Source organism: Bombus pyrosoma, linkage group LG10 (genome assembly GCF_014825855.1).
Source record: "Bombus pyrosoma isolate SC7728 linkage group LG10, ASM1482585v1, whole genome shotgun sequence".
NCBI lineage: Eukaryota > Metazoa > Arthropoda > Insecta > Hymenoptera > Apidae > Bombus > Bombus pyrosoma.
The window spans coordinates 4417809-4445762 of record NC_057779.1 but is presented as its reverse complement, the minus strand read 5'-3'; the positions used below and the strand labels follow the sequence as shown (position 1 = coordinate 4445762).

At 37.0% G+C, this 27954-nt stretch overlaps 5 protein-coding genes across 7 annotated transcripts; 4 read left to right on the top strand and 1 right to left on the bottom strand.

Moving 5' to 3' along the window:
* Positions 1–10520: 10520 nt before the first annotated feature.
* LOC122571438 (reticulocalbin-2) lies at positions 10521–13704 on the top strand. Of its 2 annotated transcripts, none has more exons than XM_043735176.1 (4): positions 10521–11322; positions 11813–12048; positions 12135–12738; positions 12813–13704. In XM_043735176.1, exons 2-4 carry the CDS (start codon positions 11832–11834, stop codon positions 12982–12984), a joined length of 993 nt encoding a protein of 330 aa, XP_043591111.1. In that variant the 5' UTR covers positions 10521–11322; positions 11813–11831; the 3' UTR covers positions 12985–13704. The 2 variants fall into 2 exon arrangements, with proteins under 2 accessions (XP_043591111.1, XP_043591110.1); XM_043735175.1 differs by having other exon boundaries at positions 10523–11322; positions 11825–12048.
* Positions 13705–13817: 113 nt separating this feature from the next.
* LOC122571440 (DNA-directed RNA polymerase II subunit RPB3) lies at positions 13818–15146 on the top strand. The gene is made up of 5 exons (XM_043735180.1): positions 13818–14030; positions 14114–14258; positions 14338–14545; positions 14623–14829; positions 14891–15146. The coding sequence occupies exons 1-5, from the start codon at positions 13945–13947 to the stop codon at positions 15073–15075; spliced, it is 831 nt and encodes a 276-aa protein (XP_043591115.1). The 5' UTR covers positions 13818–13944; the 3' UTR covers positions 15076–15146.
* Positions 15147–15303: 157 nt separating this feature from the next.
* Positions 15304–21733, top strand: LOC122571430 (structural maintenance of chromosomes protein 3). Of its 2 annotated transcripts, XR_006318051.1 has the most exons (19): positions 15304–15522; positions 16471–16546; positions 16635–16813; positions 16904–17062; positions 17128–17287; positions 17358–17643; positions 17722–17896; positions 17956–18069; positions 18148–18398; positions 18470–18613; positions 18672–18983; positions 19080–19391; positions 19471–19963; positions 20035–20297; positions 20386–20551; positions 20656–20794; positions 20873–21110; positions 21186–21517; positions 21634–21733. XR_006318051.1 is itself a non-coding variant. In XM_043735161.1 (18 exons), exons 1-18 carry the CDS (start codon positions 15508–15510, stop codon positions 21310–21312), a joined length of 3609 nt encoding a protein of 1202 aa, XP_043591096.1. In that variant the 5' UTR covers positions 15304–15507; the 3' UTR covers positions 21313–21733. The 2 variants fall into 2 exon arrangements, 1 of the variants encoding a protein (XP_043591096.1); XM_043735161.1 differs by having other exon boundaries at positions 21186–21733.
* Positions 21550–23083, bottom strand: LOC122571443 (probable signal peptidase complex subunit 2). The gene is made up of 3 exons (XM_043735182.1): positions 22927–23083; positions 22257–22561; positions 21550–22177 (listed from the first exon to the last, which is right to left on the bottom strand). Exons 1-3 carry the CDS (start codon positions 22954–22956, stop codon positions 21934–21936), a joined length of 579 nt encoding a protein of 192 aa, XP_043591117.1. The 5' UTR covers positions 22957–23083; the 3' UTR covers positions 21550–21933.
* A 270-nt stretch (positions 23084–23353) lies between these two features.
* On the top strand, positions 23354–25647 carry LOC122571432 (pre-mRNA 3'-end-processing factor FIP1). Its single transcript, XM_043735163.1, has 4 exons — positions 23354–23591; positions 23838–24746; positions 24861–25204; positions 25283–25647. Exons 1-4 carry the CDS (start codon positions 23412–23414, stop codon positions 25401–25403), a joined length of 1554 nt encoding a protein of 517 aa, XP_043591098.1. The 5' UTR covers positions 23354–23411; the 3' UTR covers positions 25404–25647.
* The last annotated feature ends 2307 nt before the right edge of the window (positions 25648–27954 follow it).

The window sequence follows — 27954 nt, the reverse complement described above, 5'->3', positions numbered from 1 at the left end:
GCTGTCCGATATAATCCGCAGTTGATCAGATTAAACGGTGCGCAGAGGGCGAGTCGCGAGGGTGTGGCGGCTCGCTAGGAACCAGCAGAGCAGCGTCGTCGACAACGGCAACCATTACCGTCGGAATCGCGGCGCGAGCACCGTGTCGCCGGATGAAAGAGGCTCAAACTCATCGTGCCGTAAAATAACATTGTCCCGGTGCAGAGAGACAGAGCGAAAGAGGGAGAGGGCAAACTGAGAAGATAGTAGCCGGGCAGCAGGAAAAAGGTCGGGCGAGGCGAAAACTCGAGAGGTTTCTTTATTTTCTCCGGCGAACTCCGACGTACTTACGTTAAGTACCACGGGAGTACGGCGTTTCGCAATGGCGAAACACCGAAAAGACCGCCATTGGCGCGACTGATCGGGGACAGAACTTCCTCACCCCCTCGTTCTTCCCTCCTTCCCGTGAAATTTACTCGCTGGAAATTTTCCGTAGAACAGAATAGATCGTGGAAAAATATTACAAAGGGACGAACGAAGCGCCACTTTCGCTGCAGATTTTCTGTCCAAAGTTCATAGAGAAATAGCAGAATGGTAGTTAAATATCGATCAGCGAAAACGGAAAACTCGTCTGCTGAAATATATGGGCTGGGTTAAGAGATCGTCGTTCTTTCATCGTGCGGAGCAACGACGGAAACGGCGGTTCAAGAAAATCTCGTAGTCTACGCTACTGTGACGAAGGGGGTGGCTGGCGTAGTGGAGCGAAACGCGGTGGGCGGCGGTCGGGGTGAAACAGGGTGTCGGGGGTGGAGATTACGGCAGGACAAGCAATATTAAGCGGCCAGGAACAAAAAGACGATCCAGCACGCCGGATTACCCGCGATGCACCGCGTTGTCCCGTGAAATTGATACGCGAGTTGCTTTTTAACGGGGAACACTGGCCCGGGGGCGGACCGGATCTCTAAGCGTGCTACCGTGGAAATATTCGACGCGATTTAGATAACGCGCAGCCGCTACAAAAGGAACGATTTGCGCCGGGGGTTGGCCACCATCGCGAGAAGAGGGAAACAAACGAGGAAAGACTGAAAATAATTAGATCGTCGATCACCCGAGATGTTCTTTCGTTGGGACTTGTTTTTACGCGTGCTTTCTCACGTTCCGACCGCGAATTTTCGGAATTATTTCGTTGGTAAATGGATATCACGAGATAGGACGTGAACGAACGGAACTCTGCTGTGTTATTAAATCGTAAATATGGAGTTCGATCGAAAGGCAACATCGCAATTTTTACTTTACGACAGCTATCATTTCGCAGCAGGTAATTAAACATATAAAACCGTGCCGTTCTCGCGATGAGAAAGGAATCGGCAATAAAACGCGCAACGTTTCCCGCGTGTATCTATCACGCGAGTGTTTCCTAGTCGACGCACGTACCGTGGTTTATCTAAATATTGCTATAGAAGAAAAAAAGAGCAAATTTTGTGGCGAGCGTGCTTGTATCAGCCGCGTGGGAAACATTACTCTCGACCAAGCACGATCCTTATCGCTGCGAACCGATTGTACGAGCAAAATTTTTATTTCCCCGCCGTGTATCTGCGACGTTATTTCGCTTATGCTAAACAAAGTTGATTAATCAACCGAGCAGACGATATTCTAAACGACCGTTGAAAAATTTCGTCGCCAACCCGAACACTTATGTGATCACGTGTTACGAATCGAACGAAACGCTGTGTTAGGATTGAAGTGATCGCCATCAAAAACGCTTGCACTAGAGTCACAGAGTGGCCCTATGGGAATATTATTTCTGACCATAATGAGGCTCACCCTTCTCGAGCCCTTCGTCCCTCGTGAAACGTAACCGGATTTGCAACATGCGGGCCACGATCTCTACTCCGGTTTCTTGAATCCGACTAATTCCACGATTACAGATTAACCCACAAAGACTATAGGAAATCCACGAAGGAAGCTTTTATGACACTCCGCTATTGGATTGTCCTCGGGAAACCTGATTTTATGATAACATGAAGAACAGAACAATTCAACGATTCTTGGTGCTTAAATTGCACAGGTGCATGAAAGAGAAAACGAAGAGGCGAGGGGCTTCGTTGAGCAGCACGTGCGAGGGGAAAGGAACGTTATTTTGATCGAGAGACGCATATATTATCATATCCGAACGAATAGCACGGGAATATTGTAATTTGCATCGGAGACGGTGGAAAGAACTAAGTCCTGGATGGGGGCAGACGGCGGAGGAGAGGCGAGCAAAGCATTGGAATCGGTGAAGTATGCAAATAAGGTGCCTCGGTGCGTTCCAAATCTTTAGATCTGGACGAATAAGTCGGAAGTGGCGAGGCAGCCCCCTCCGTTTGTCCATATCGCGACCAGCGAGAGCCAGAAGATCATCCAGTTCCGAAAATACGGATAATCCGAACGTCGTGGCTCTCACGCCGATGCAAATGCCCGCGTACTCGTCACGAAGCTGCTGTTCGCCACTTTGTATCGGCTCTGATCATTTTGGCATTATTTTCTCTACGGATATTCAGCCACGATTGCGCTGAGATCTTGCAAAAAATTGATGCGAGTTAACTGCTTTCGAATATTTTTCCAAAGTTTCTGTAGGAGGATCAATTTGTTCGAAACGTAAGGAAATGAGAAAACGATAAATCGATGGCAGAAAACGAAAAGACCGACGGGGAAACCACGCAGAACCCATTATCGACTATCCTCGAGGCTCGTTTCCTCGTATGATCGTGGTTATCAGTCGTGGTTCACGAGAGAAGAGGTCGGATCGAAGGATTTATGCTCGCGTTTGCTGTCATAACGATTCGAATACGTGTTACACGTCGCGTGAGGCGTCACGGTGGGCCGCGCATCGCGCATCCTACCGAAGAAAAATCGTCAAATCCAATAAAGGGTGAATAATGCTGCGGCGGTGTCGATGCGCGAGTCCACGGGTTCCTTGAAGCGAAAACAGTACTAGAAAACGTGGATAGGAACAACAAGAAAATCATCTACTATAATAAAAAAAAGTAAGTAAATAAATTTGACATTGAATTTAATAAAATTTCATTAAGACGATGAAGAAAACGCTTGCGCCGGTGCCCATTTGATATACACAAAAGTACAGTTGACAAAATAGCCATAATTGAATGATTAATCGTCGACTCCGATCGAAATTTCACGTGCGTATAAGGAACGAAACGAAGCAAGCGACAAAGCGGAAAACGACGAGACACACGGACGAGAAAACAGAGAACGGGGAAGAAGGAAGAGCGAGTGCGAGTCGGCAAAGCACACCCTCGCGGAGGGTCGTCCGGAAAACGCGAAATTTGTAATCGAGAGAAACACCGGCCGTGAATATATGGCCGCCTTCCGCAGCGGCGACGGGTTTTACTAATAACCGATACCCCAAGCGAACCGTGGAATATTATAATTGATTTATTGCGGGAACGAAGCGTAGTCGGATTTATCAGCGCCTCGGCTGAATTTCTGCTCTTCGTGCTCGGTCCGTGCCGCGGACGCGATCGAACGGAACGACGGCCAACGATGGACCGCATCCGGTTCGCTCACGCTGTTGGCTGCATTCATTTCGCGCGTCGTTTCGATACGTCAACGAACGTTCGCGCTCTCGCGTTTATTCGCGTCCGATCACCAGATAACCAGAGGTAACTCGCGACAATCTCGAATCGCGAGAATTTGAACGGTGCTTAGGCCTCCGAGAATGGGAAAGTTCGGGAACATTTATTCCCTGTAATCGATAGTCGAAGTCAACCATGAAATATTATAATTGATTTATAGCGGCAACAACCGTCGGATTTATCAGCCGCTCCGTTCTGCACGGTTCCACTCCGCTCTGTGCCGTGGACGCGATCGAACGGAACGACGGCCGACGATAGACCACGTCCGGTGAATGAGTGGCCAGTGCATTCGTTCGACGCCCGTGTGTTTGCTTATGCAATTAACCATTGTGAACCGTGGCCGCCGACCGAGCGGTGAACACGCGGAAAATTCGATTGGATCGCGTCCGATTTTAAGAACAAACGCCCACCACGAATCGGCATGTATTCGCTAGTGAAACGTTTAAACGTGCGGCAATTTCTCCCCTTTTCCTCGAACGTTTGTTGTATTTCTTAGAAGCTGAACAGTTCAACCCTTCTAGCGGAAATCTGCGATTTCGACCTCTTGGGCCGAGCACTTCCGCGTCAGGGAAAGAGAGGAGAAAACTCGACTCGATCGACGACGAAGGGGAATTATTCTTTCGACCGTACGATCGCCATCCAACGGCAGCGTGCTCGTTCCAGGCAAGGGTTGATAATAAATTCAAATTTAGGGGTGAGCGCAATCTGTGATTCAGCACCATTAAGCACAGGATCCAGCGAAGGACGGGTCGCGTACTTTCTCCTAACTTGGCACGTCCACGAGTGGTCGCCTCTTTAAACCTGCTAAGAGGTAAAAGAGATCAGTTTGACGGCAAAAGAACGCCGCCATATCAATTCCTTATCGTTTCACGATTTTACGAGGCTAGAGAGCTAGACGGATATTCCGACCGAATGAAAACCCCTGTTTGTCCCACCTTCTCCAACTTGCTGGACAAAATCCGGAATTTCATGGATTCTTTCTCTACATTATGTTTCGACACTACGTTGTTGCTCAAACAGCCGGAGAATTACCCTCGCGTTGATCTGTCCACCGATTAAGGCAGAGTATTGCAAACTTTTTAATATGTGCCTACATAACAAGTGAGATCTATAGCTTTTTTATAGTTTGCCTAGCCAAGACGTATGCACGAAAATCCCACGCATCCCGAATCGAGTTACAAGACAGAAGTATCGCGGTCGTAAAGCAGGCGAAATAAAATCTACCTAAGTACCTTAGAAACAGAATGCCGAACGAGCGCGCTTTATGGGTAATCGAACCAAGTTTTTAACTATCTACATGCTCCTCCTTTCCGGGACATAAAATCCCAGGAAATATCTACATGTACCCACCAGAGGAATATTCGCGTCTAATATGCGCTCCCTGTACACCCATTGCTGTTCGTTCTTCTCTGCGTTTCTTTTTTCTTTTTTTTTTTTTTTCAACGGAACTCGAGTGCCTCACCATTGTGCATTGGAACCGATTAATGAGTGGACTCGAAAGATACGATGATTTATCGTTGGTGTTTCTTCTTATTTGCGTGTCTCGAATCGATTCTCGTGCACTCAGGCTTGTTTGTTAACAAGGAAACGAGGATCGATCGTCGGCGATAATGAATGTAGAATCGGGACGAGAAAAAGAAGGTTTCTAGGAGGTCTTGATTTATATCGGCTCGATATTTTCCGCAGCTCTCAGTGTTTCTTAATTCGAGGTTTCGCCGCGTGCCCGCCGCGGAGGTAATTCGATTTCCTGGTGAATCGGTCGGAAGTAAATCAGAGTACAGTCCCCGGCGAAACTCAATCCGGGATATTGTCATAATTTCCCCAAGATACATGCACGTCTCCGGGTCGTTTCGATGGAAAACGTTTCTTAATCTCGAGCCTTCACCGCGATAGAAATTATCTTCCCCCTATCCTTCATTTTCTATCAGGAATATTTTGAGAAATTATTCATTCCGAATCCAACGTTTGTATTCGTATTTCACTTGGTTTAGAGCCAATTTGGAAGCCAAACTTTCCGAAAGAGGATTCATCCCTGTATAGATCGTAGCATTTTTGCGGATCGTGGTGTTCGTCCAATCGGCTTCCGCGGCCGCATGTGCTCGAGGATGTCGAGCGGAAAGGACGGCCGAAACCTTCGGCACGACAGCTCGAAATACGGCTTGTAAGTTTTTACACCGCCGCCTGGCCTGCCATATTCCCGAAAAGGAGCAGAATCGAGCCGCGGGATATCGATACCACGAGGGTACTCGTGCTAAGCTGCCTCGAGCTGTGGCCTGCTGATAACAAAAAGGTCGAACCAAGTATTCCGTTTAAACGGAACGGACGTTCCTTCGCGAAAAGAATTCCATTACAATACAGGAGAATCTTTGAGCTTGCTAATCTTTGTAATCGTTTCATCGTGGACAACGATATCCTCGAAGAATTTCACTTTTAAGTGTCTCGGTGGCTCGATGCCGACTTAATTCGAATTCCTCGTGTCTCCAGATTCCATGACCGGTTAACGATCCGTCAGAAGAAAGAACGCTTGGCAACGTACGCTCCTCTTTTGCCAGTCGTTAGTATTCCGGTGCGAGGTGATCGTCGGGAAGCGATTTGACCAAGTTTAACGGATCCACACGGGTCAGCCTTGTCCGGAGGGCCCCTCGTGCGAGAGAACTGTTGCCGGTCTCCGTGCTTTAGCCCGATGTGCTCCTTCGCAAATCCGTCTGGCCGTCGCGGCAGCCACGAGCAGAATACCAATTCCCAATTTGTCCAGGCATATCGACTGGGTACTCAAGGGCGTGACACAAATGCCAGATGCAATCAACGGCCTCCGAACGTCGACACTGAGAGTGCAGTATTTCTCTTAATCCGCGTCATCGACAGCCGCTGAGCGACGCTAAGAAATTCTGTATCTCCTTCCGAAATGGGACTTTAACGAAGATATGGTTGCTCGATAGATTATAGAGAAAATCAGGAAATAATTTGGATTAAAATATAAATTCACGTTTTAAATTATTCTTGATTCTGTTGATCTGGAAACAGAGATATTTTATTCGTAGCACGAACTGTAATCAAAGCAAAAGAAAATAAAGGAAAAGAAGGACAGTGACCTAAGATCGACACGAACTAGAGCCAAAATCCAGTTGGTTTTCTTCGGCGCTCCCGTCGCCTCAATATTGTCGCTATCTCTTGTATACAGTTGCCGCCATATTCCACGGGAAGCCGCCATATTACCAGAAACTTCCACCCCCTTTTATGTGGCTTGCCGCGGACCGTCTCCGCGAAAACTACCCCCATAAAAGTTGACGACTTAAATCGCGGGGCGTATGGCCTCGGCTGAGACAACCGCGCCACGGAAACGTCGAACACCCTTACGATTCTGCGAAACGCCTCGAAATATTTCGTCGTATACCGCCGACAGTTCTAACATTTCCGGTTCATTCTCTCGTAGTGAAACGGAATGGAGAATTCTACTCTACGAACATCTCTTGTTTTTAAAAGCAATCGATACGTCTTAAGTGAAATAAAGTTGGAATATTCCCTTTGTTATTCAAACCCGTAGAATCGAGAAGAAGACTCGTTCGACCAGCTCCCATGGAAATTATTATGAAAGCCATTCGATTATGCTTCCTCAGAGAATTATCATCGCCGCTCGTAAATTCCCCTGGCGCGCAAAAGCAATCTGCGTGTTCGTTCCAAATAGCGGAGGCGGCGTTCGTTGCCGAATAGGCTGATAATCCCAGAGATACCGAACGATAAAAAGGAAAAGAGAAGAAGAGGAAAAGAAATCTTCGAGTGGCCCCGTAATGAAGGAGACCAAGATAAATATGGAAAGGAGGGCTTAAAGCAAATGGCGACCGGCTACACGATCCAGCCTCAATATGCTTGAAAGTGTCCCGCTGACGTGGCGTTTCGGAATTGAATGACCGAGGGATTAGTCCGATGTCATTGCGTTGACGATACGAAGTTCGGGATAAATTAAAAGCTAGATTGGAAAACTTATATTGGGAAAAGAGAATAAACAACGTACAAACGTTGTTTTATTAACGATACACTTTAATTAGCGTCTCTTTGTCAGATCTTGGTCCAGCCAATTTTCTACCTAACAATCCGAATTTTCATATCACTCAAAAAATAAATTAGTAGAGTAACGTCATTAAGTTAATTCTTGCAAATTTTCTGTCCGATTCATTTTTGAAAGCGAGGACACAATCTTGCATTAAGTTTTAAGAAGCGCGGAACAATTCGACGCGAAAGTAGGCATAAACAAACGGAACCACTCCGAGTATTCCGCTTTGCGGCTAATATGACCGATGTATGTATGAGGGCAAGCCACGTATAGGGCAGGGGTGCATAAATATGTGCGTATGCGTCACCGCGCGCATAAGTGCCGATGAGGGGATTTGTAAATGATCTTAACGTCTCGTGTCAATCACTTAAGTATGACGTTTCAAAGTTCGTAACCTCGCTGGCTATAGAAAAATCGTCGCGCTGGGCAATGTTTCGAATCGTTCGAACGTTCTTTGCTAACCAAAGTCTTGTTCTCTAAGAAGGAGCGAAGAATTGTCAGTGAAATACAACCGAAACGTCTTCTTGCGATTTCCGCGAGGGAATGCGAAGGAAGTCGGCTTAGAATCCTTTGCCCGCGAAGCAGGTCGTGACATCCGGTTGGAATCCAGCAAAAAAATATATTCCGCCGGCTGATATACCGTGGTGCAGAAGCGAAGTTCTCTTAAGACGTCGGAAACCGCGTAAAAAGAATATTTGGTGGCGGCAGCGCGAAGGGGCGAAATTACGTCAAAAAGTCCGGAGAATTTATCGGAGCACTTTTTAAACTCCGCCTTCGCGCGATTAGCATATTATTTCTATGGAAGCTCGGCCGGAGGGAGAGAGAGAGAGCGGGTAAGGTTCCTCCGTCGGGTTTAACGCGGCCAGGAGCATATCAAATATGTTGATAAATGATCCCTTTGAGCGATGAATAGGCGGCGTCGGGCTTTACGTATCCTTTTTCGTTCGTGCACCGAGCATTTGAATGTCAGAAGGAATGCTTTCAGTGGCTGCCCGTCCCCCGTCTCAGCCATTGGGAAAAATCACAAGCGTCTGCGTTCTCCGCGTCGGAATATTCCACCGGAATCGAAAATATCTTGAGGAACTCGTCGACGACGGATTCGTTAGAGTCGATCGAATGTCGAATTCAACGGCTTTTCCTTTGGGTATTACATTGTTCGACAGACGCGGGGAGAGAATGCTTATGAACGTTTGAATTTTCTCGCAAGTGAATGAACTTTATATGATCGTAGAAGAGTTGTAAGTGGAGCAAGTGGTAAATGCTGCACGCGACACTAGCGAATATAAAGATTAACGTAGTCAAACTTTTGGATATTTTACCAGGGGAACATTCGTCATTCTGCAAAGAGGGTGAACGACGAATTTGCAAACCTGATGGAATTGACACTTGACTTTGATCTCGAAATCAGTGCAGTTCGCGGTTACGGTCACCGATATAAAACTGTCGTATTTCCGTTTCGCCAATCAGTTCTGACCGACCGCACTTTTCCCAATCTCCATATCATTTCACCGCAGACGGAGAAAAGAAAACGAGAGAACACCTTCGGCGATTTTCTCGCTAAATAATTACGGGGTCAGTGAAGCTGGAAAATTGATCGCGGGAATGAAAAAAAGCCGACGGTTCGAAAATTGGAAAAATACGGTAGCGGCGGGAAATCGCGAAAGCCCGATGATATTTTACAGCATCCGCGTTACACAGCGCCATAGAGAAAATTGAAATATTTCGCTGACCGGCGATGTTTAACAAATTTTATCGTTCGATTGTATTTTACGGACGGCGAACAATAACGTTCTGACAATTAGCATTATAAAGGGAAGAACACACGTCGGAAAGCATAACGAGAACGGAATAAATTTTCGCCAACGTAAAATTAATTGTTAACACTCCCTATTCGACGAGTGTATTGGTGACGACAGCAGACAACGCGAAATTGTCCTCTAATAATGAATTCCTGTGTTATTAACCGGGGGTACGAATCGTCGATTTTATCGTCCGAGACCTCCGAAATGCAGAACTGTTCTGAAGGGATAAGTTATCGGCCACCAATAGATCACGAAGAATTGTGCGATCGTATGGAATTGCAACATTATCATAATAATTCCGGCATAATTTCATCGTTTGCAATCCAAACGTATAGCCATTACGCAAGATTTAAGACCGATAATAAAAATGATTGCATATATTACTTTCCAATTGTTTAATAAAAAAAAAATCATCATATTGTCTTTCATCGTTATTTAGGAAACAATCGATATTTTAAGAAATACTCTGAAAACAATTAAGTGATACATGCAATCAATCATCGATTAAGGGCAAAATAGACATTAAATAGGACTTTGCACCTCGGGTTCTGAAATACCGACGTGGAAAAAATCAGAGTGTTTCTTACGCCCTCTGCGTTTTGTTACGATAAACATAGTAAATAGTAGCATACCAGTGCTTACATATGCAATGTCATCTGTATATGCATGTACAATGTACATATATAATTTATAGCACTATGTATGTATATACTTCTGACATAAGATAAATCTATAACAAAGTTATTTACATATTAGATTAGCACATTAAAAACGTTTCAGTTGGGAAGAGAATACAATAGAGACAAACAGAACAAATGTGAAAATTTAAAACTTTTTAATTTTAATAATAAAACTTGAATTTTATTCCTAATTCAGAGATTTAGAATTTGTAAATTGAAATTCAAAAATCTAAAAATGAACAGTTGCGTTTAAAAATTTAATCAAACGTGGCCATGATATATATATATATATATATATATATATATATATATATATATATATATATATATATATAATGACAAACATAAATATATAGAATGTATATAAATGTTGGAAACAAACTTTTGGGACATGGTACAAACGAGGTATCTGTGGCAGTACTCATCAAAAAAAAGTAAACAGGTCTTAAAAAACGTGGATTCAAAGACAGACAACTTTAAAACATTCAAAGAAGCTGACATTTTCAGACGGCCTTCGATAAAATTCTTTTTTTATAGCAATAAAATCGATATCCTGCTTAGTTTTAAAAGTAGTTTTACTCAACTTTATACTATTTTACATATGTGGAAAATAAACGAAATTCTAATAAATATCTTAAACCTTTATACTAAAAAAACTGTATTTCCTGTACGATAAAATGGAAAAGTGGAACTGAATTACGCTTTCGAGCTAAAAATATTTTTAACTGATATTTTTAAAGTGTACTTCCGCTTTACATCTTCGTAGTTTATCAAATCATTATCACGAGTCAGAAAATAACGGATATTATGATACTTTACGGTGTTCAGTCTCTTCCTGTCTTATCTATGTCGCTTGCTTGATGGTTACTGAAGTTAGAAATAAATTGAACGCGTGTTAGTATATCTATTTTTGAACGCTCACCCTAGAACAAAATCATGACCGCACATACTGATCGTGGCTAAGGTAGACCTGACGTTCTTTTTCTTCATCTCTTTTCACGGCGCGACGTACCAAGCACTGATATTCCAACACGCGCGTGTGCTACTGACACCCTGAACGAATGTGAAGTTTCGTCTCATTATCAAAAACGTGAACTCAAAGAGCAAATTGAGAATTCTCCTAATTACAATTTGTTACAATGACCAATCAATTTTAAAAGATTTCTTAATAAGTAAGTAAAATTACTTAGATAATATACAATATAAACTCAAAATTGGAAACTGTTATATTTCTTCTTCGTATAATACATAAAACCTTTCTCTTAATATATATTGAATTTTTTGCATGAACATCTTATTAGTACTCATTCAGATCTCCTATTATTATATTTTTCTTATCCTTGACTGCAAATCTCCTAAAACAATCTTTTTAGATCTTGTTATTTTGATAATTCAGAAGTGAATTCACACTAATTATAAACATAATATTATATATTTCACATGAGCACTTTATACTTAAACGTTTCGCTTTCAGTAACAATAGGGAAATCTATGAAAAATTGTCAAATTTAAATCTTATCAAAATCGATTTTCGAGAACGATTATACGACATGCGTAACGACAAACAGTCGATAGAAGTCATTATGGCACACTGTGTAGATAACAGTGCACCTGTCAAATTTTTCTCGTTCTGAGGTTATCTCTTCTTATCCTAATTCTTAGAATTTTCCCAAGGCTTACAATGGGTACACGCCAAATGCGTGCAGAAATTCTTTTTATCTTCACGATTCTGGGGTCGTTTTCATTCGGAAATGCAGCCTCCGCACATATACACTCGCATCAGCACAACAAACAGAGCAGCAATGAAAGAACAGAGGATGGTGCATTTAGTCCACGAGACATGGACCATTACGCTGGAGGAGAACATCATCAGGAGTTTGATCATGAAGCTATTCTAGGTATTCTTTACATTATATTACATTCATAACTTATTACAGTAAAACCAAAATCTTATCAACAAAATCATGTTTCTCACTTTTCATAGGAAGCATAAAAAAGGCAGAAGAATTTGATAAACTTCCAACAAAAGAATCAAAACGACGTTTAGCAATTTTATTAACAAAGATGGATTTGAACAATGACAAATTTATTGAGAGAAACGAACTGAAGGCTTGGATTCTGCGTTCTTTTAGCATGCTTTCTGCCGAGGAATCTCAGGATCGATTAGAGGATGCCGATACAGATGAAGATGGTAAAGTCAGTTGGAATGAAATTCTTCAAGATACATATGGCACTGATCCAGAAGATTTAGCAGTGGATGACAAACTTATCACTGATGACAAGCAAACCTTTCAAGCTGCTGATATAAACAAAGATGGTTATCTTGATACAGAAGAATTTAAAGCTTATACACATCCCGAAGAAACACCAAGAATGTTTCCACTCCTATTGAAGCAAGCTCTGGATGACAAAGATACAAATAAAGATGGGTCTATTAGCTTCCAAGAATTTATTGGAAATAGAGCTAAAGCTGAAGATAAAGAGTGGTTGTTAATAGAAAAAGATAAATTCGATTATGAACATGATAAAAACGGAGATGGAAGATTAGATTCTGATGAAATACTTTCTTGGCTTGTGCCTAGTAACGAGTGAGTAAAAATTTATATAAAATATTTTTTAATTAATGACTTAGGAATATATCTGACATCATTAAATATTTTAGGGAAATTGCAAGCGATGAAGTCGATCATCTATTCGCAGCATCCGACGACGATCACGATAATAGATTGTCGTTTGATGAAATTTTAGACCACCACGATGCTTTTGTTGGTAGTGAAGCTACAGATTATGGAGATCATTTACATGACATTGAGCGTTTCACGGACGAACTTTGAAAAACGATTGCTAAATGCATTAGCAAAATTTTACTTCCTTTCATAGCTGTCAAAAACTTATATGGCTGAAAATATTTTTAATAATTCTTAATGCTATGCTTTCAGCTCTTATATGTTTAGTATCTCTATTTATACTGCATTTAGAATACGTTTATATTAACACAGGTACAATATCATTTACAATTGCACGAACTTGTTGCAGATACTCAACAAATAGTTTCACAAACCACAGTCTTCCAATTTTTACAAAAGTTTAGTGCCATATAAATCATATTATACAAATGTTAGCACTTTAATATTTATGTTATAAAAGCTAGTACTGTTTTATAAGAGTTACCAAAATTGTACTGTCTCATTTTTATTATTTATTATGTAAAATGATCGCTTATACGTGCATGCAATGATATCATTTTCTTTTCGTGAACTTACAAACATAGGTGAAAGTGAGATATAAGAATTTAGAGAAATAGTAATTTAAAGTGTTAGATTTTACTGATTATTATTGAATATTTGCACATACGTATGTGTGTATATTATCATATATATAAATTTTTCATTTAGTTCCATTCACGAATCATTTTCATCAGAAACTAAGGATATGTATAATGATTTATGTTGAGTATTTATAAATACTCTTTGATGCAGTTTTGTCTACTTTTCGTATTATGTAATGAATGATATGTAATGAAATTTTTTTAATAAAAAGTACACTACATCTAACATGAGTTTTTCCTTTACATTATTGTGGAAAAAAATTAAACGATATTTCCTGATATTTTTTAAAAGATTATTTTCAAACTAGATCTTTCATGGCGGCGCTGCATTTCTAATTTATATGTATGTCTGTAGCAGGAAGAATAACAGTAATTTAAGACTGTAAAGAGAATATATGTATTAACTGAGCTGATATTAACTACAAAACATATTTTGTATTGATTTCAATATAAGGAATCCGTTAAAATGCCATACGCAAATCAACCATCAGTTCATATTTCAGATTTAACAGAAGAAAATGTGAAATTTCAAGTAGAAGATACAGAATTGAGGTAAGATAGGTTATATTGAATGATAACTAAATTCTTTTTTATTTTTTTTTTCTCTTATTTTATTAAACTTTTAATTTTTATAGTGTAGCAAATAGTATGCGACGCGTCTTTATTGCCGAGACACCTACTATGGCCATTGATTGGGTGCAATTAGAAGCCAATTCAACCGTGTTGAGCGATGAATTTTTAGCACATAGGATCGGAATGATACCATTGATAAGTGATGATGTAAATAATTAAAAATCAATACTTCAATATATTTAAGATTTTTTAACGAAAACGGAAAGTTGATATTAAAATTATTTAGGTTGTTGATAGGATACAATATACAAGGGATTGCCAATGCATGGATTTCTGTCCAGAGTGTAGCGTGGAATTCACACTTGATGTAAAGTGTACAGAAGATCAAACGCGACATGTAACCACTGCAGATTTTAAATCCAGTGATCCAAGGGTACTTCCTGTTACATCCAGGCACAGAGAAGATGATGCTAGTGAATATGGAGAAACAGATGGTATATATTTATTTAAATATTATATCCATTACTTTTATAATGCATTATACAACATGAATTGACATACTTTTATCCAGAAATACTGATAGTAAAATTGAGAAAGGGCCAAGAATTAAAGTTAAGAGCATATGCAAAGAAAGGTTTTGGAAAAGAACATGCAAAATGGAATCCCACTGCTGGTGTAAGCTTTGAGTATGATCCAGATAATTCTATGAGACACACGCTATTTCCAAAACCTGATGAATGGCCAAAATCAGAATACAGTGAATTAGAAGAAGATCAATGTAAGCATCACTTTATTATAGACATTGATTTCATACTAAATTCAATTGTACAATGTTTCAGATGAGGCACCATTTAATTGGGAAGCTAAACCAAACAAATATTATTTCAATGTCGAAAGTAGCGGAGCTCTAAAGCCTGAGAATATTGTCATGATGGGTATTGCAGCATTGAAAAATAAATTGTCTAACTTACAGACACAATTGAGTCATGAAGTTCAAAGCGATGCTTTAAGTATTCATCATTGAATGAAATATATTATTAATATTTATATTCTCTCTTTATATTCTTACAAAAATTAAAATTTACATTGACATGACTTGTATTGCAATATTATTTCTGTATCATTTATTCCCATAATAAAAGAATAAAATAAAACATTCATAATTAAAAAAAAATTATATTATTAATTAGAGACATAATTTATATTAAAAAAACAAAGTTGTTTTTTGTTAGAAAATGGTATTTTTTTGTTTCTATAGTGGCCACGAAAACGCGTCTCCCGCCCAAATCTAGGAACTTTATTATACCGTCGCCTTGCAGATTATTTTACAAATGTCGCTGTGCCAACAAGTCGGTTGAACGTTTTTGTTCCATTCAGTGACAGAGAACTTAAGCTTCTGATTGAGTTGTTGTAGAGTGTTAACACGAGAAACACTCGTGTGAATAATAATCGCACCATGTATATCAAACAGGTATCACAAAAAAGATTTAGAATATCCTCTAAGCTCCTGTCTATTTTTGCGCGGTTTCTACAACTTCCTTTTGATAGACGCTCTTCGTTCATTAGAAGTATGGCTACTATCGTTTAGTGTTAACACGCGTAAACATTGATTTACGCACGATGCCTTTATTCCTTTACATTCGGTATGAATATATTACGCGATTACACAGTTAGATTAATACCTTCAGAAAATGTAACCACACATGTAAATTTACCTACGTGCAGTGCCGAACATAAGTATTGGCACACCCTGTAAAACGGAATAACTTTATAAAATTAGACCAAATGTCTTGATTTCTTTTGTGAAATTGGAAGGATAATAAATATCAAACTTAGAAGGATTAGTTTATTGAATGATGCATAAAAAATAATTTTTTAAAAATGCAATTGGGCATAATCACGGTGAAAATAGTGAAAATCATATTTTACCACCTTTTCATTTGAGCTTTTAATGAAAATTAAAAAAATGCGTCTTATAAATTTATGTCAGTTATACACATGCTGAAGATTTAATCGAAATCAGTTAACATTGCTATGAGCTACAAACAGCTAAAATTGATGAAAATCGTAATTTTTCACGACTTTTGGACTATAACTGTATGTTCAGATAAGTATGTTAAGATAAGATTTGTTAAAAGTTTGATTTTTACTATTTTCCTCGCGATTCCGAAAAATTGTAATTTTTCAAAATGTATTTTATATGTCATCCAGCAAATTAATCCATCCAACTTCTAAAAAAAAAAATCAAGTTGCTCTGTCCGATTTTAAAACAGATATTCCATTTTAAGGAAAAGGCCAATACTTATGTTCAGCATTGTAAATAATTAGAAATATGTGGACAAAAACTTTTATATAAGGGAACTTACAATTTTAAGACATGCAATTTATATTTATACGCAATGAATCTTTCTGTGATCAGGTGATTATACAAGGTTTCAAGTCATATCGTGAACAAACAGTGGTAGAACCCTTTGATCCAAGGCACAATGTAGTAGGTATGTGCATATATTTCATTTATATCATTTTAATAGTATATAATATGTTTTTTAATCAAATTTATGAATGATTTCTCTGAACGTCAAGTTGGAAGAAATGGTTCTGGCAAGAGCAATTTTTTTTATGCAATCCAATTTGTTTTGAGTGATGAATTTTCTCATCTCAGACCTGAACAGAGACAAGCTTTATTGCACGAGGGCACAGGACCAAGAGTTATTTCTGCACATGTGGAAATTATATTTGATAATTCTGATGGGAGATTACCAGTATGTAAAATTTGCTATTACATAATTATCATGCATTCTTGTTTATTTAACAACTTTCCATTGCAATCTCTACCTTATTTGTTCTTATAGATTGATAAAGAAGAAGTATATTTGAGAAGAGTAATTGGCTCAAAGAAGGATCAGTATTTTCTTAATAAAAGGATAGTAACAAGGAATGATGTGATGAATTTGTTAGAATCAGCAGGATTTTCAAGATCGAATCCATATTATATTGTAAAGCAAGGGAAGGTATGCTTCATGCTGTGTTTGTGATTTATAAGAATGGGAAAAATATGATACATTGCATTGTGTAGATCAATCAAATGGCAACAGCACCTGATTCTCAAAGACTTAAATTATTAAGGGAAGTAGCTGGTACTAGAGTATATGATGACAGGAGAGAAGAATCAAAATTTATTTTAAAAGAAACCGAAGGGAAACTAGAAAAAATTCAAGATTTTTTAAGAACTATAGGTAAATTATTATTTAAGTTAATGATGTCGTTTTGGAAAATAATTAGTAATTTATAATTGCATAATTGCAGAGGAACGTTTAAAAACGTTAGAAGAAGAAAAAGAGGAACTTAAAGAATATCAATGTTGGGATAAACAGCGTCGATGTCTAGAATATACAATTCACGAACGAGAGCTCAAAGAGAATAAAAGAAAGTTAGAAGATCTAGAAAAGTCTAGAGCTAATAGCGGGGCTGAACAAGCCAGATTATGTGCAGAAGCAAAAACTGCGCAGGAAATGGTGAGAGCAGCAACAAAGCGCCTTAAGGAAGCAAAGAAAGAAGTGCAAACTGCTAAAGAAGAACGGGATACATTAAGGTAACATTCTTAAGGTTACATGTGAATAATTTAAAACAGTTGTTTATATTAGTTGTAAATTGAAGGTAAAATTTTCAGTGCTGAACAACAACAATTATTAAAAGAGAAAACTAAGTTAACATTAACTATTAATGATTTATTGGAAGAGGTAAAAGGAGATAATGATAGTCGAAAACGTGCTCAACAAGAATTAGAAAAATTAAAAGTAAACATTGCGGCAAGAGAAGCAGAATTAGAAGAACTAAAACCGGAAGTAAGTTATATCATTATTAATATGCTTGATAATAATTTCGTTAATAATTATTATTTTAGTATGAAGAAATGAAACGTGTTGAAGAGGAATGTACGCGTGAATTACAATTAAAAGAGCAAAAACGGAAAGAATTATATGCCAAGCAGGGTCGTGGCAGTCAATTTACTAGCAGGGTATTCAATACAACTTAATTGCATGCAAAAAGATATAGGAAATTTCAATAATTTATTTTAATAATTCCTTCGTGTTAGGATGAAAGAGATAAATGGATACAAAATGAGCTTAAACAACTTACTAAACAAATTAAAGATAAGGAAGAACATGAAAGGAAAATCAGCGAGGACTTAAAACGAGATGCAGAAAAACAAATTACTTTAGAAAAAAAAATCGAAGAACACACACGCGAAATGGAACAGCAAAGAACTTCCATAGACGAGCACAATAAACAATATTACGAACTTACCAAAGCAAAGGATCAGTGTCAAGCTACTCGAAAAGAACAGTTTGTTTATTATGTAGCCTTTTTTATAATTAAAGAATTTTTACAAAATATAAGCTAAATTTTCGTTGTAGATATCGACAAGAGAGTGTATTACAACTCAATTTATCTGGATTAAAAGAAGATTTGGCCAAGGCAGATCAAAGCTTACGATCTATGGCAGGGAAACCTATTTTAAATGGTCGAGATAGCGTACGAAAAGTGTTGGATACATTTCGGTAAGCATTATTTAAGTAGTTTGAAAATGTTATTTTCTAATGTACGTTTTCTTCCCAGAACTCGTAAAGATATGGCCCATGAGGTAAGTAGTTATTATGGGCCTGTAATTGAAAATTTTAGTTGCGACAAGAGTGTTTATATGGCTGTAGAAGTGACTGCAGGAAATCGTTTATTTCATCATATTGTCGAAACTGACAAATTTGGAACAAAAATTTTAAAAGAAATGAATAATCAGCGTCTTCCGGGGGAAGTAACATTTATGCCTTTAAATCGACTCCATGTAAAAGACATAGACTATCCAGAAACCGGTGATGCCATACCTATGATATCACAGTTAAATTACGATCAGAAGTATGATAAAGCTATGAGGTAAATAATAGTAAAATTTCTAGTAATACATTTAATTAATATAAAATTATAAAATAATAAAATACGTAATATTTTTATGTTTAATTTTAAATGCAGGTATATATTTGGAAAAACATTAATCTGTCGTAATTTAGAAGCCGCTACAAATTTGGCTCGTACCTCGGGTTTGGATTGTGTGACTCTTGAAGGTGATCAAGTATCCTCAAAAGGATCTTTAACGGGCGGATACTTTAATACACTAAGATCCCGGTTAGAAATACAGAAAACTAGATCAGAGTTAATAGCTCAAATTTCATCTCTCGAATCTCAGTTTTCTACTCTTAAAGAAGAAATCAGAAAAGCGGACCAAAATATCAGTTCTTACGTTAGCGAAATGCAAAGGACTGAAACTAAAAATAGTAAAGCTAAGTAGGTTACTGAAAGATGAAAATGAATGTTTGTGTGAAACATAACAATTAGAAATCCGACAATTTTCTTATTTTTATAGAGACGTATACGATAAAATGAAAGCAGAAATACGACTTATGAAGGAAGAATTAAGTGCAATAGAAAGATACCGCACACCGAAAGAAAGGAGTCTAGCGCAGTGTACATCGAGTTTAGAAGCAATGCGAGCAACGAAAGAAGGCTTGGAAAGTGAATTACATCAAGAACTCATGGCACAATTGTCTGTTGCTGATCAACGTCAAGTTGATACGTTAAACGATGACATAAGGCGCTTAACAAAAGATAACAAAGAAGCATTTGCTAAGCGAATGCGATTAGAGGCTGAGAAAAATAAATTGGAAAATCTGTTAACCAATAATTTGGTCAGAAGAAAAGACGAATTGGTTCAGGCATTGCAAGAGATATCAGTAGAGGATCGACAACGTCAATTAGAATCATCAAAAGCACAACTAGGGGATATTGAAAAAAGATTAGTGAAAGTAAATGCAGATTTTAAAGCTCAGAATGAAAGAGTAACTAATGCTATAAAGAAGGTAAATATAAAAATTATTACCTAAATATATTAAGCCTAATACATGTTATATATGTACAAAGTCCTTTGTAGCAAAAAGCGGAATCTGCAGAGGTCGAAAAGTGGAAAGCCAGGGAGAAGGAAGCACAGGAAAAAATAGAAGCAGATGCTAAGGATCTAGAGAAACTAGCCAGCAAATTGAACATTTTACAACAGAAAATAGTAGAATGTACACAAAAAATTACCGAACTTGGTGCATTACCTAGTCAAGAAGTATATTCAAAATTTAGTACTCTGACTACTAAACAGTTATTTAAGGAAATGGAAAAAGCAAATAATCATTTAAAGAAATACAGGTAAACTAACAATAAAATAACACATATAAAGATATGAAAATGTTTTATGTTATGTTATAATAACTTCTATTATTACCTTTTGTTTTAGTCATGTAAATAAAAAAGCATTAGATCAATTCATGTCATTTAGTGATCAGAAAGAGAAATTGGTAAAAAGAAAAGAAGAATTAGATAGAGGTGATGAAAAAATTAAAGAGCTAATGTCAGTACTTGAACAACGTAAATGCGAAGCAATTCAATTTACATTCAAACAAGTATGTAATGTAATTTTATTCTATGCTTACATTATGGTACTGTTTCGCCGTTTATCTTTTAACTGCTACAAATGAAGCACTCAAATCGTTCTTTTCATACTTAGGTAAGTAAATATTTTAGCGAAGTGTTCAAAAAGCTTGTACCATCAGGTCATGCTCAGTTAGTTATGAAAACAGCAGATGGTGACGAAGGAGACGATACGACAACAGAAGCAGCTGATTCTGATAGATTTATCGGTGTTGGTAAGAAAAGATGCAGCTTTCTATTTTTGTTAGTAAACAATAAATAAATAAATCATTACGAAATCTTTTTTGGTACAGGCATACGAGTATCTTTCACTGGTCATAGAGCTGAAATGAGAGAAATGAATCAATTGTCTGGAGGACAAAAATCACTTGTAGCATTAGCATTGATATTTGCTATCCAAAAATGTGACCCAGCGCCATTTTACTTATTTGATGAAATTGACCAAGCACTAGATGCGCAGCACAGGAAAGCTGTAGCGGATATGATCCATGAACTTAGTTCCGATGCACAATTTATCACAACAACCTTCAGGTAACTTTCTACTATTTTTTCTGAATTAATATATAATCTCTTATACAATCACATACATAATTAATTGTATTATAGACCAGAATTGCTGCAACACGCGAACAAATTTTATGGCGTTAAATTCAGAAATAAAGTTTCTCACGTTGTATGTGTAACACGAGAAGAAGCAGCAGATTTTGTAGAAGACGATACAACCCACGGTTAATGTAAAATATGAATTATTTATAAATTATATCATCGATCTGGAAACGGTTATTTTTTTCAAAAGCAAGGTTTATATAGGGTGTAAATTAGCTGAACTATATTGCGTTTACTCTTTTTTTTTACAACTTTTTTAAAAATAAAACTGCACATTTTATGTTAATGTACCTGTCTAGGGAACAATGAATAATCACTTTTATTTTACACTGGTAAGTCACGAGATATTTATATACTCTAAACATTTGTTACTTTGCTTTCTTTATTCCTTGATTGTTAAAGATATGCATAAATCACATTTCAATGGCTATCATCCATTTAATTTCAGCTGTGATATTGAAACTGAAATTGTCAAATAGAGCATCACGTAATCATGTAAATAATTCACTAGTAACATAAATGAATACAGAAAATTTTTATTCTATTAACAACTATGTAAAAGTTTATATTTGTTTTTCTATTGTATTTAAAAACGAATTACAATACGTATGCCAAAAATCGTCGGATTTTTATTTTTGAGACAGATTTACACCAATATGAAGTATGTATATGGAATATTAAAAAGACAATTGTTCCATGAATTGTAAAAAAAGAAATAATTGCGTTCAATTGAATATCATTCCTCCTGCTACTTTTCTTTACGTTGATTAGTTAAGCTATCATGCATACTTATTACCACGTTTTCTATTAATTCTGGTATAACAATACCATTGATATCAATAAAATTCGCAACAGATTTTGTAACACTAGTTTCATTCACGTTTCCTGTGGCTGTACTTCTGACGGATAGTACAAGATTATATTTGTCATCATGTCTCTTTAAATATGAGCTTGCTTCCCAAACCAGATCTGGATTAAAACCTGCTGGATCTCTGAAATAAAATATGATAATTTACAACTTATTTATAGTCTTAGGAAACAGTAAATAATATCAGATTTGATGCACTTTACCTTTCAATGGCTACGACAAATATACCCTTTTCTTTGTATGCTGTGTACAAAGTCAAAAGTGCCATTAAAAAGAAATATAACGAAACACAAACAAGTAACACAGGTTTTGATGCAGGGAAAGGATATAAATAATCACAGAGGAGGGCAACAATTGCAACTATTATAGCAATTCCACATAGAGCTAATCTTCCATCCAATAAAGCAAAATTCTCTATGTAATTGTATTTTTTTGTAAGTACATCCTTAACTGCATCATCTAATGCATTTTTTACTGCAGATCCATCCCATTTGTTGATTTTGATTACCTGAAACAATAAATTTTAGAAAAAAATTAAATTGTTTAAGCAATAAATGAATTAAATTATTGTGTGTTACAGTAGCGTCTCGTGTTTAATACCGGTGAACACAAATTTATTTCAAACATGTATAAAAGATAAATTGATAATGATTAGAAAAAAAATATAATGTTATTCCGAATAAATTCCCATTAGTAAACACAGAAAAATGAAATAAATTACAATTTTTATGTTGTTGAAGCGTCATACGTGGCGTGTTCTAACACATGTTATAGCTGAGTTGTATATCAATAAATCTTTATACCAGTGCTAGAAAATCTAGAATACATATTTTATTAAGCATTCATTTATTAAAGTCATACAATTAAACTTACAAGATTTTCTGCATTCTTATCCGGACTCATCTTAACCACAATCTTGTAACAAAACAGTTATAGTTATAACTATACTAATTCAGTATATAGAGTTGTACCAGAGATGATTTCTAGTTGTACACGTCAAATCATTAAACCTTTTGGTACATTCATACCACTCTAAGAATACTTTTTTGTACTATGTGATAGTCAATACATGATTTATCACACTTTTATCCTTATGAATGATTAAAAGAAATGTAGAAAAATTATTTCTTAGGATAAATTAATAAAGATATCGTACATTGAACGCTTTAAATTATAATTAATTACAGAGAGTTAGTTATTATACTAGTCGCTGTGGAAGGTTGGCGAACTTGCAGGAGGAAGAGCTCGTATTTTGATTGTTTAAGCGTGTCAAAGGATGTATAGTTCTATGTTTCTCATGGACATAGCAATATATGTATATGGTATTTCTTTAGTTGTCAAGTTAAAGGAGAGGAAAAATGGCGGATGAAAATGAGGATCAATGGTTGTATGGAGATTCAACTGATGGAAAAGAATACACACCAACGTCTGCTCAACCAGAAAGCCAAGAAAATGATTCGCTCCCTGCTACGATACAAGAAAAGTCAGAAACCTTGGAAGATCAAAAAACAGAAAATGTTCCTGATGCACCAACAGAGGTATGCCTCTTCTAACCTATTCATCCGGTTATTGCTATTGGATTCCATTGAAAAAATTGAATAAAGATAAATACAATGAACTAAATGCTTAAGCTCTTTTGATACGGAATATATGCGTGATTAGGATATCAATAAAGATATTTTATCATAATTAAAATATACCTTATTATTCGCACAATATAACCTATTTGAGAGGTAAACGATCTGAAACTAAGTACAATTTTGAAATGACATTTATTTTCATAGACGCCTGAAGAAACAGAACCACAGGAGGAAGAGTCTCCTCGAGCCGATAATGTTCAGAACGAAAACAATACAGAAGTGAACAAAAATGGTGTAAGAGAAGTTTCCAGTCAAGAAGATGGTGAAGCCGCTAGTGATTCGGATTCCGATGACGACGTACACGTTGTCATAGGTGACATTAAATCGACTCCAGCATATGGTAGCCTCAATATCAAAAGAGGAGGACTACTTACAAATGCATCGGGAGTACCAGATAAATTGAATAAGCAACCTGGAAAATTTAGTATAGATGAATTTGAAACTATAGGCGTTATCAATGGAATGCCTGCTCATGAGTTTAATTTAGATCAATTAGAAGACAAACCTTGGAGGCAACCTGGTGCAGACATTACTGATTACTTTAATTATGGCTTTAATGAAGAAACATGGAGAGCTTACTGCGAAAGACAAAAGAGAATGAGAAGTGAGTCTGGAGTAGGCTTAATATTGAATGCAGGAGGAGGCGGTGGTAATGCAGGCAGCATGAGGGTACCTCAAGTTGCAATTACTAATGATAACAGTAAATATTCTGGTATAATGGGACCAAAAAGGGCAGGTCCACCTCCAGGAAGAAAAATGGCAGGGACAATAGATGTAATTGGTAGTTCAGGTTTGGCTTCCAGAAGAAACCTTGATAAATCTCCGCCAAAAGGAAATGTGATACAAGTAATGACTGCAGATAGGAGAGAGTACTCTAGGAAGCCAGGTTATCCTGATATGAGTGTGCCACCTCCAGGAGCAGGAATGCCTCCTGCATTTGATATACCTCCTCCTGGATACCCTGGAGAGCCAGCTCCTTTTTATATCCCAGAAACAGACCCATATTATCAAAGCTATGAGCCTACACAAGATAACCAATGGGGCAATGATCCGGTATATCTCAAACAATCTTATTTATCCTACCAATCTGATCTTTCCACTGCATGATGTCAAGCAGTAAGTAGCTTTTTATTTCTAAAAAAAATTTGATTATTCTTTTTACTTTAGACATGGCAACCGACAAATTTAGCTATTCCAATGACAGAGGGAGAAGATGATAAAGATACTGGCCCAAAAACGATACCAACCATGGTTCCTCCTACAAATATTCCTCCTATAATGCCACCTAGAGATTCTCGAGATCGTGAAAGAGATCGAGAACGAGAAAGAGATCGCGACAGAGAGCTGGATTCGATGGGACGGGACAGAGAAAGAGATAAGGATAGAGATCGCGATCGTGAGCGTGAAAAGGATTCTATGATAAGAGAACGAGACAGAGAAAGAGACTCGATGTCGCGAGATGAAGAAAGAGATCGTGACAGATCTCGATCTCAGTATCGACACAAAGACCGGTAATGAAGCACTGCGGAATTAAAATTTGATACCGTGTCAATAGAACAATAACAATACTTGCCATATTTTTGTTTTAGACATCGACATCGATCCAGATCGCGATCTCGTAGACACAAATCCAGGTCCAGAAGCCCAAGTCGGCGTAAGAAGAAATCTAGACGCTCTGAAAGAGAACGTTCTAAAGAAGAGAGCGAATAAAAATAAGAAAATATGTATTTACAAACATCCGTGATCACATTGGTATGCTGAATTTAAGATGTCGATTCATTTAATAATGTAATTTTTCATATGTTACTTTCAAGAATATACGTTGGTACAATTGTCGCACGAACTATCAACAGACAGCGACAAATCATTTGATCGAGATTTGTATGACACTCTTCGCGATCCTAGCCAACAAATAAGTTATAGAAAGTACCAATAAACTTTATCTTTAACGATACGAAATGTTCATTACAATCCTCATATTTAATGCGTATTGTATACGTGTTACACTATTTGCAATACACTTGTGGCTGGTAGATCTACAAGGAAACGGGCACGGGACACCAAAACTACTAAGATTTGCCATTCAATGTATGGTTTTATATCATAATGTTATTACAGAAATGGTATTTTATAATAATTAAAAGTAATAGTAGTTTATTGGTAAATCACTCGGGAGTGAATTGATCGATACTCATACCGACTACATAGCCGAACTCGTACCGATCGATGCGTACACGCGCGAGTTCTTTTTTCTCTTTTTGTAAATTCAATTATACCACATTTTTTTGCATCAAATCTTTCCATTTTTCATTATCATTAATATCATCATACATAATGGAAAAAAATGTTACATTTGTACAGCCATCATATACACGTTACATTTAGAATACCGTTAATTCATTATTTTTTTCGAGTGTGTAAGTGTGTAAAGGTGTGGTGTATACCTGATGCATTAGGTACGTCTACTAATGAGTAAAATGCTAATCAAGACAAACTACCAGTACGGCTACCTACGTTTTAATTTCAATTTTCTTATTTTTGAATAGTTATTTTGGAATTTTAAGCGCGCTTTCGAAATTCAAAGTGATCCACTGAATTATTTGTGAATATATTACTAAAAATTTAAGAAAAGTAACAAGTGTTCACTAGAAGCGAGAACGTAGATCGCCCTACACGTAAATTGTCTCGAATCATCGGTGTAGGAGATGACAATAAATAATATTTAAGGTAGGTATTTCTTGTATACAAAAAAAAATGAAAAAGAAGACAAAACTCAAGCAACAGAAAGCATATATATAATTATCATACTAATTAATTAATGCATCTACTAGTTATAAGGTTTACAATACGAACAAATACCATTTAAAAAATATACTAAAGAATATTTAACTCGACTAAGTAAACGCTTGTAGTTTTATTTAGTGCGACAATTTTAAAGGAGAGCACTTACGGTTGTAAAAATGCAATTGCATTGACACGGTTTGTCCTTACTTTTTACTTTTAATATTTTTTTTTAATAAACAAAAAAAAAATTACAGCATTTAATACAAAACGATGTACAAAATAAAGAAGAGAGAATAAAGAAAAAAATAAACGCATAAGCAAAAAGCATGAACACTAACGACGAAATAAGTTGAAATAACGTTTGATTCGAAGTAACCGGAAATGCACTGGATCCAAAGAGCAAAGCTTGCGCGACGAGAAAATCTATAAGAGCGTGAGAACACTGAATCGATTGAATGAACAGGAAAATATGGAAATTTTTCTTCGTTTCGTTTTGTTTTCCTTTTTTTCCTTTTTTTTCGTTTTATTGTAATAAGTTATCACGACATCCTCTTTTCACATTATATTCAGATTCGAAAATCCTTTTTATTTAACGTTCTAGAAAATATGAAATACAATCGACAAAGACGCTAATTAGTATATAATAATACCGTAACGATGTGTATCGTTCTTGGAAATAGTTTTACAATACATATATATCGGCGGAAACGCTTTGCATATTGTTGGTTTGACAGAACGTCTAACGTAAAGCCGCAAAACAGAACTCTTTGGACCTGGGCAATGTTAAGGAACCGCTACCACCACGAGTTAAAAAGAATTCGTATATCCCAATTAAAGAATCGATCAACAGAAAAACAAGAATGTGATAATTGATGAACGAACGAACACGGTATATCGTTAAACAAGAAAGGAACAAGTAATCGTGGGAAGAACAAAACTTATTACATGAAACCGTTCGTCTTCTGGCTTTCATATGCTCGTAAAAAGTGATCTCGCATGCGTCATTTCTCGCGTACTCTTTAATCTCGAAAAATTCCGGTACGTCGATTCTACCATCGACACGTGACTATTTAAAAAAATCTACGCTCTGTTTTTTTTTTACCGAGGATTGAGTGTATATTACTTATTTCTTATTATTTCTTTCTTCTTTTTCTTTTTAAATGTTTTTCTTTCGAGGTGGCGGTTTGTAGTGGCTCTCTTTCGTCGCTAGTGCATTTTTTATAAACCGTTTTTTTTTTTTGACATGCTCTCTTTCGTTAGTTTTTTCCTTTTTTAGTTTTTACTTAAATGGTACAATGACGTATTTTTTATCATTTTTTTTTGTTTGTCTCTTTAATCTACTCGCACTGTTCTGCCTGCTTGTAAAAAACATCGTCGAAAATGATTCTTTTCGTGGCTATTTCATCGTTTCTACGTTCTATACACTAATATACAAGTTACGCAATTTTTTTGTTTTAATCCGTATGCCTGTCCGTCC

What these genes read in the sequence shown, in the direction of transcription:
- LOC122571430 (XM_043735161.1), top strand. An exon ending in AGATTTTTTAAGAACTATAG is followed by an intron (nt 17,288 to 17,357) that starts GTAAATTATTAT and finishes GCATAATTGCAG; the next exon opens with AGGAACGTTTAAAAACGTTA. An exon ending in TTTATCACAACAACCTTCAG is followed by an intron (nt 21,111 to 21,185) that starts GTAACTTTCTAC and finishes ATTGTATTATAG; the next exon opens with ACCAGAATTGCTGCAACACG.
- LOC122571432 (XM_043735163.1), top strand. Translation starts at nt 23,412, where the DNA reads ATGGCGGATGAAAATGAGGATCAATGGTTGTATGGAGATTCAACTGAT. An exon ending in TTCCTGATGCACCAACAGAG is followed by an intron (nt 23,592 to 23,837) that starts GTATGCCTCTTC and finishes TTATTTTCATAG; the next exon opens with ACGCCTGAAGAAACAGAACC. An exon ending in ACCAATGGGGCAATGATCCG is followed by an intron (nt 24,747 to 24,860) that starts GTATATCTCAAA and finishes TTTTTACTTTAG; the next exon opens with ACATGGCAACCGACAAATTT.
- LOC122571440 (XM_043735180.1), top strand. Translation starts at nt 13,945, where the DNA reads ATGCCATACGCAAATCAACCATCAGTTCATATTTCAGATTTAACAGAA. An exon ending in TGAATATGGAGAAACAGATG is followed by an intron (nt 14,546 to 14,622) that starts GTATATATTTAT and finishes ACTTTTATCCAG; the next exon opens with AAATACTGATAGTAAAATTG. An exon ending in TGAATTAGAAGAAGATCAAT is followed by an intron (nt 14,830 to 14,890) that starts GTAAGCATCACT and finishes ACAATGTTTCAG; the next exon opens with ATGAGGCACCATTTAATTGG.
- LOC122571438 (XM_043735176.1), top strand. Translation starts at nt 11,832, where the DNA reads ATGGGTACACGCCAAATGCGTGCAGAAATTCTTTTTATCTTCACGATT. An exon ending in TGATCATGAAGCTATTCTAG is followed by an intron (nt 12,049 to 12,134) that starts GTATTCTTTACA and finishes CACTTTTCATAG; the next exon opens with GAAGCATAAAAAAGGCAGAA. An exon ending in TGGCTTGTGCCTAGTAACGA is followed by an intron (nt 12,739 to 12,812) that starts GTGAGTAAAAAT and finishes TAAATATTTTAG; the next exon opens with GGAAATTGCAAGCGATGAAG.
- LOC122571443 (XM_043735182.1), bottom strand. Translation starts at nt 22,956, where the DNA reads ATGAGTCCGGATAAGAATGCAGAAAATCTT. An exon ending in ATAAGAATGCAGAAAATCTT is followed by an intron (nt 22,562 to 22,926) that starts GTAAGTTTAATT and finishes TTATTGTTTCAG; the next exon opens with GTAATCAAAATCAACAAATG. An exon ending in TTTGTCGTAGCCATTGAAAG is followed by an intron (nt 22,178 to 22,256) that starts GTAAAGTGCATC and finishes ATTTTATTTCAG; the next exon opens with AGATCCAGCAGGTTTTAATC.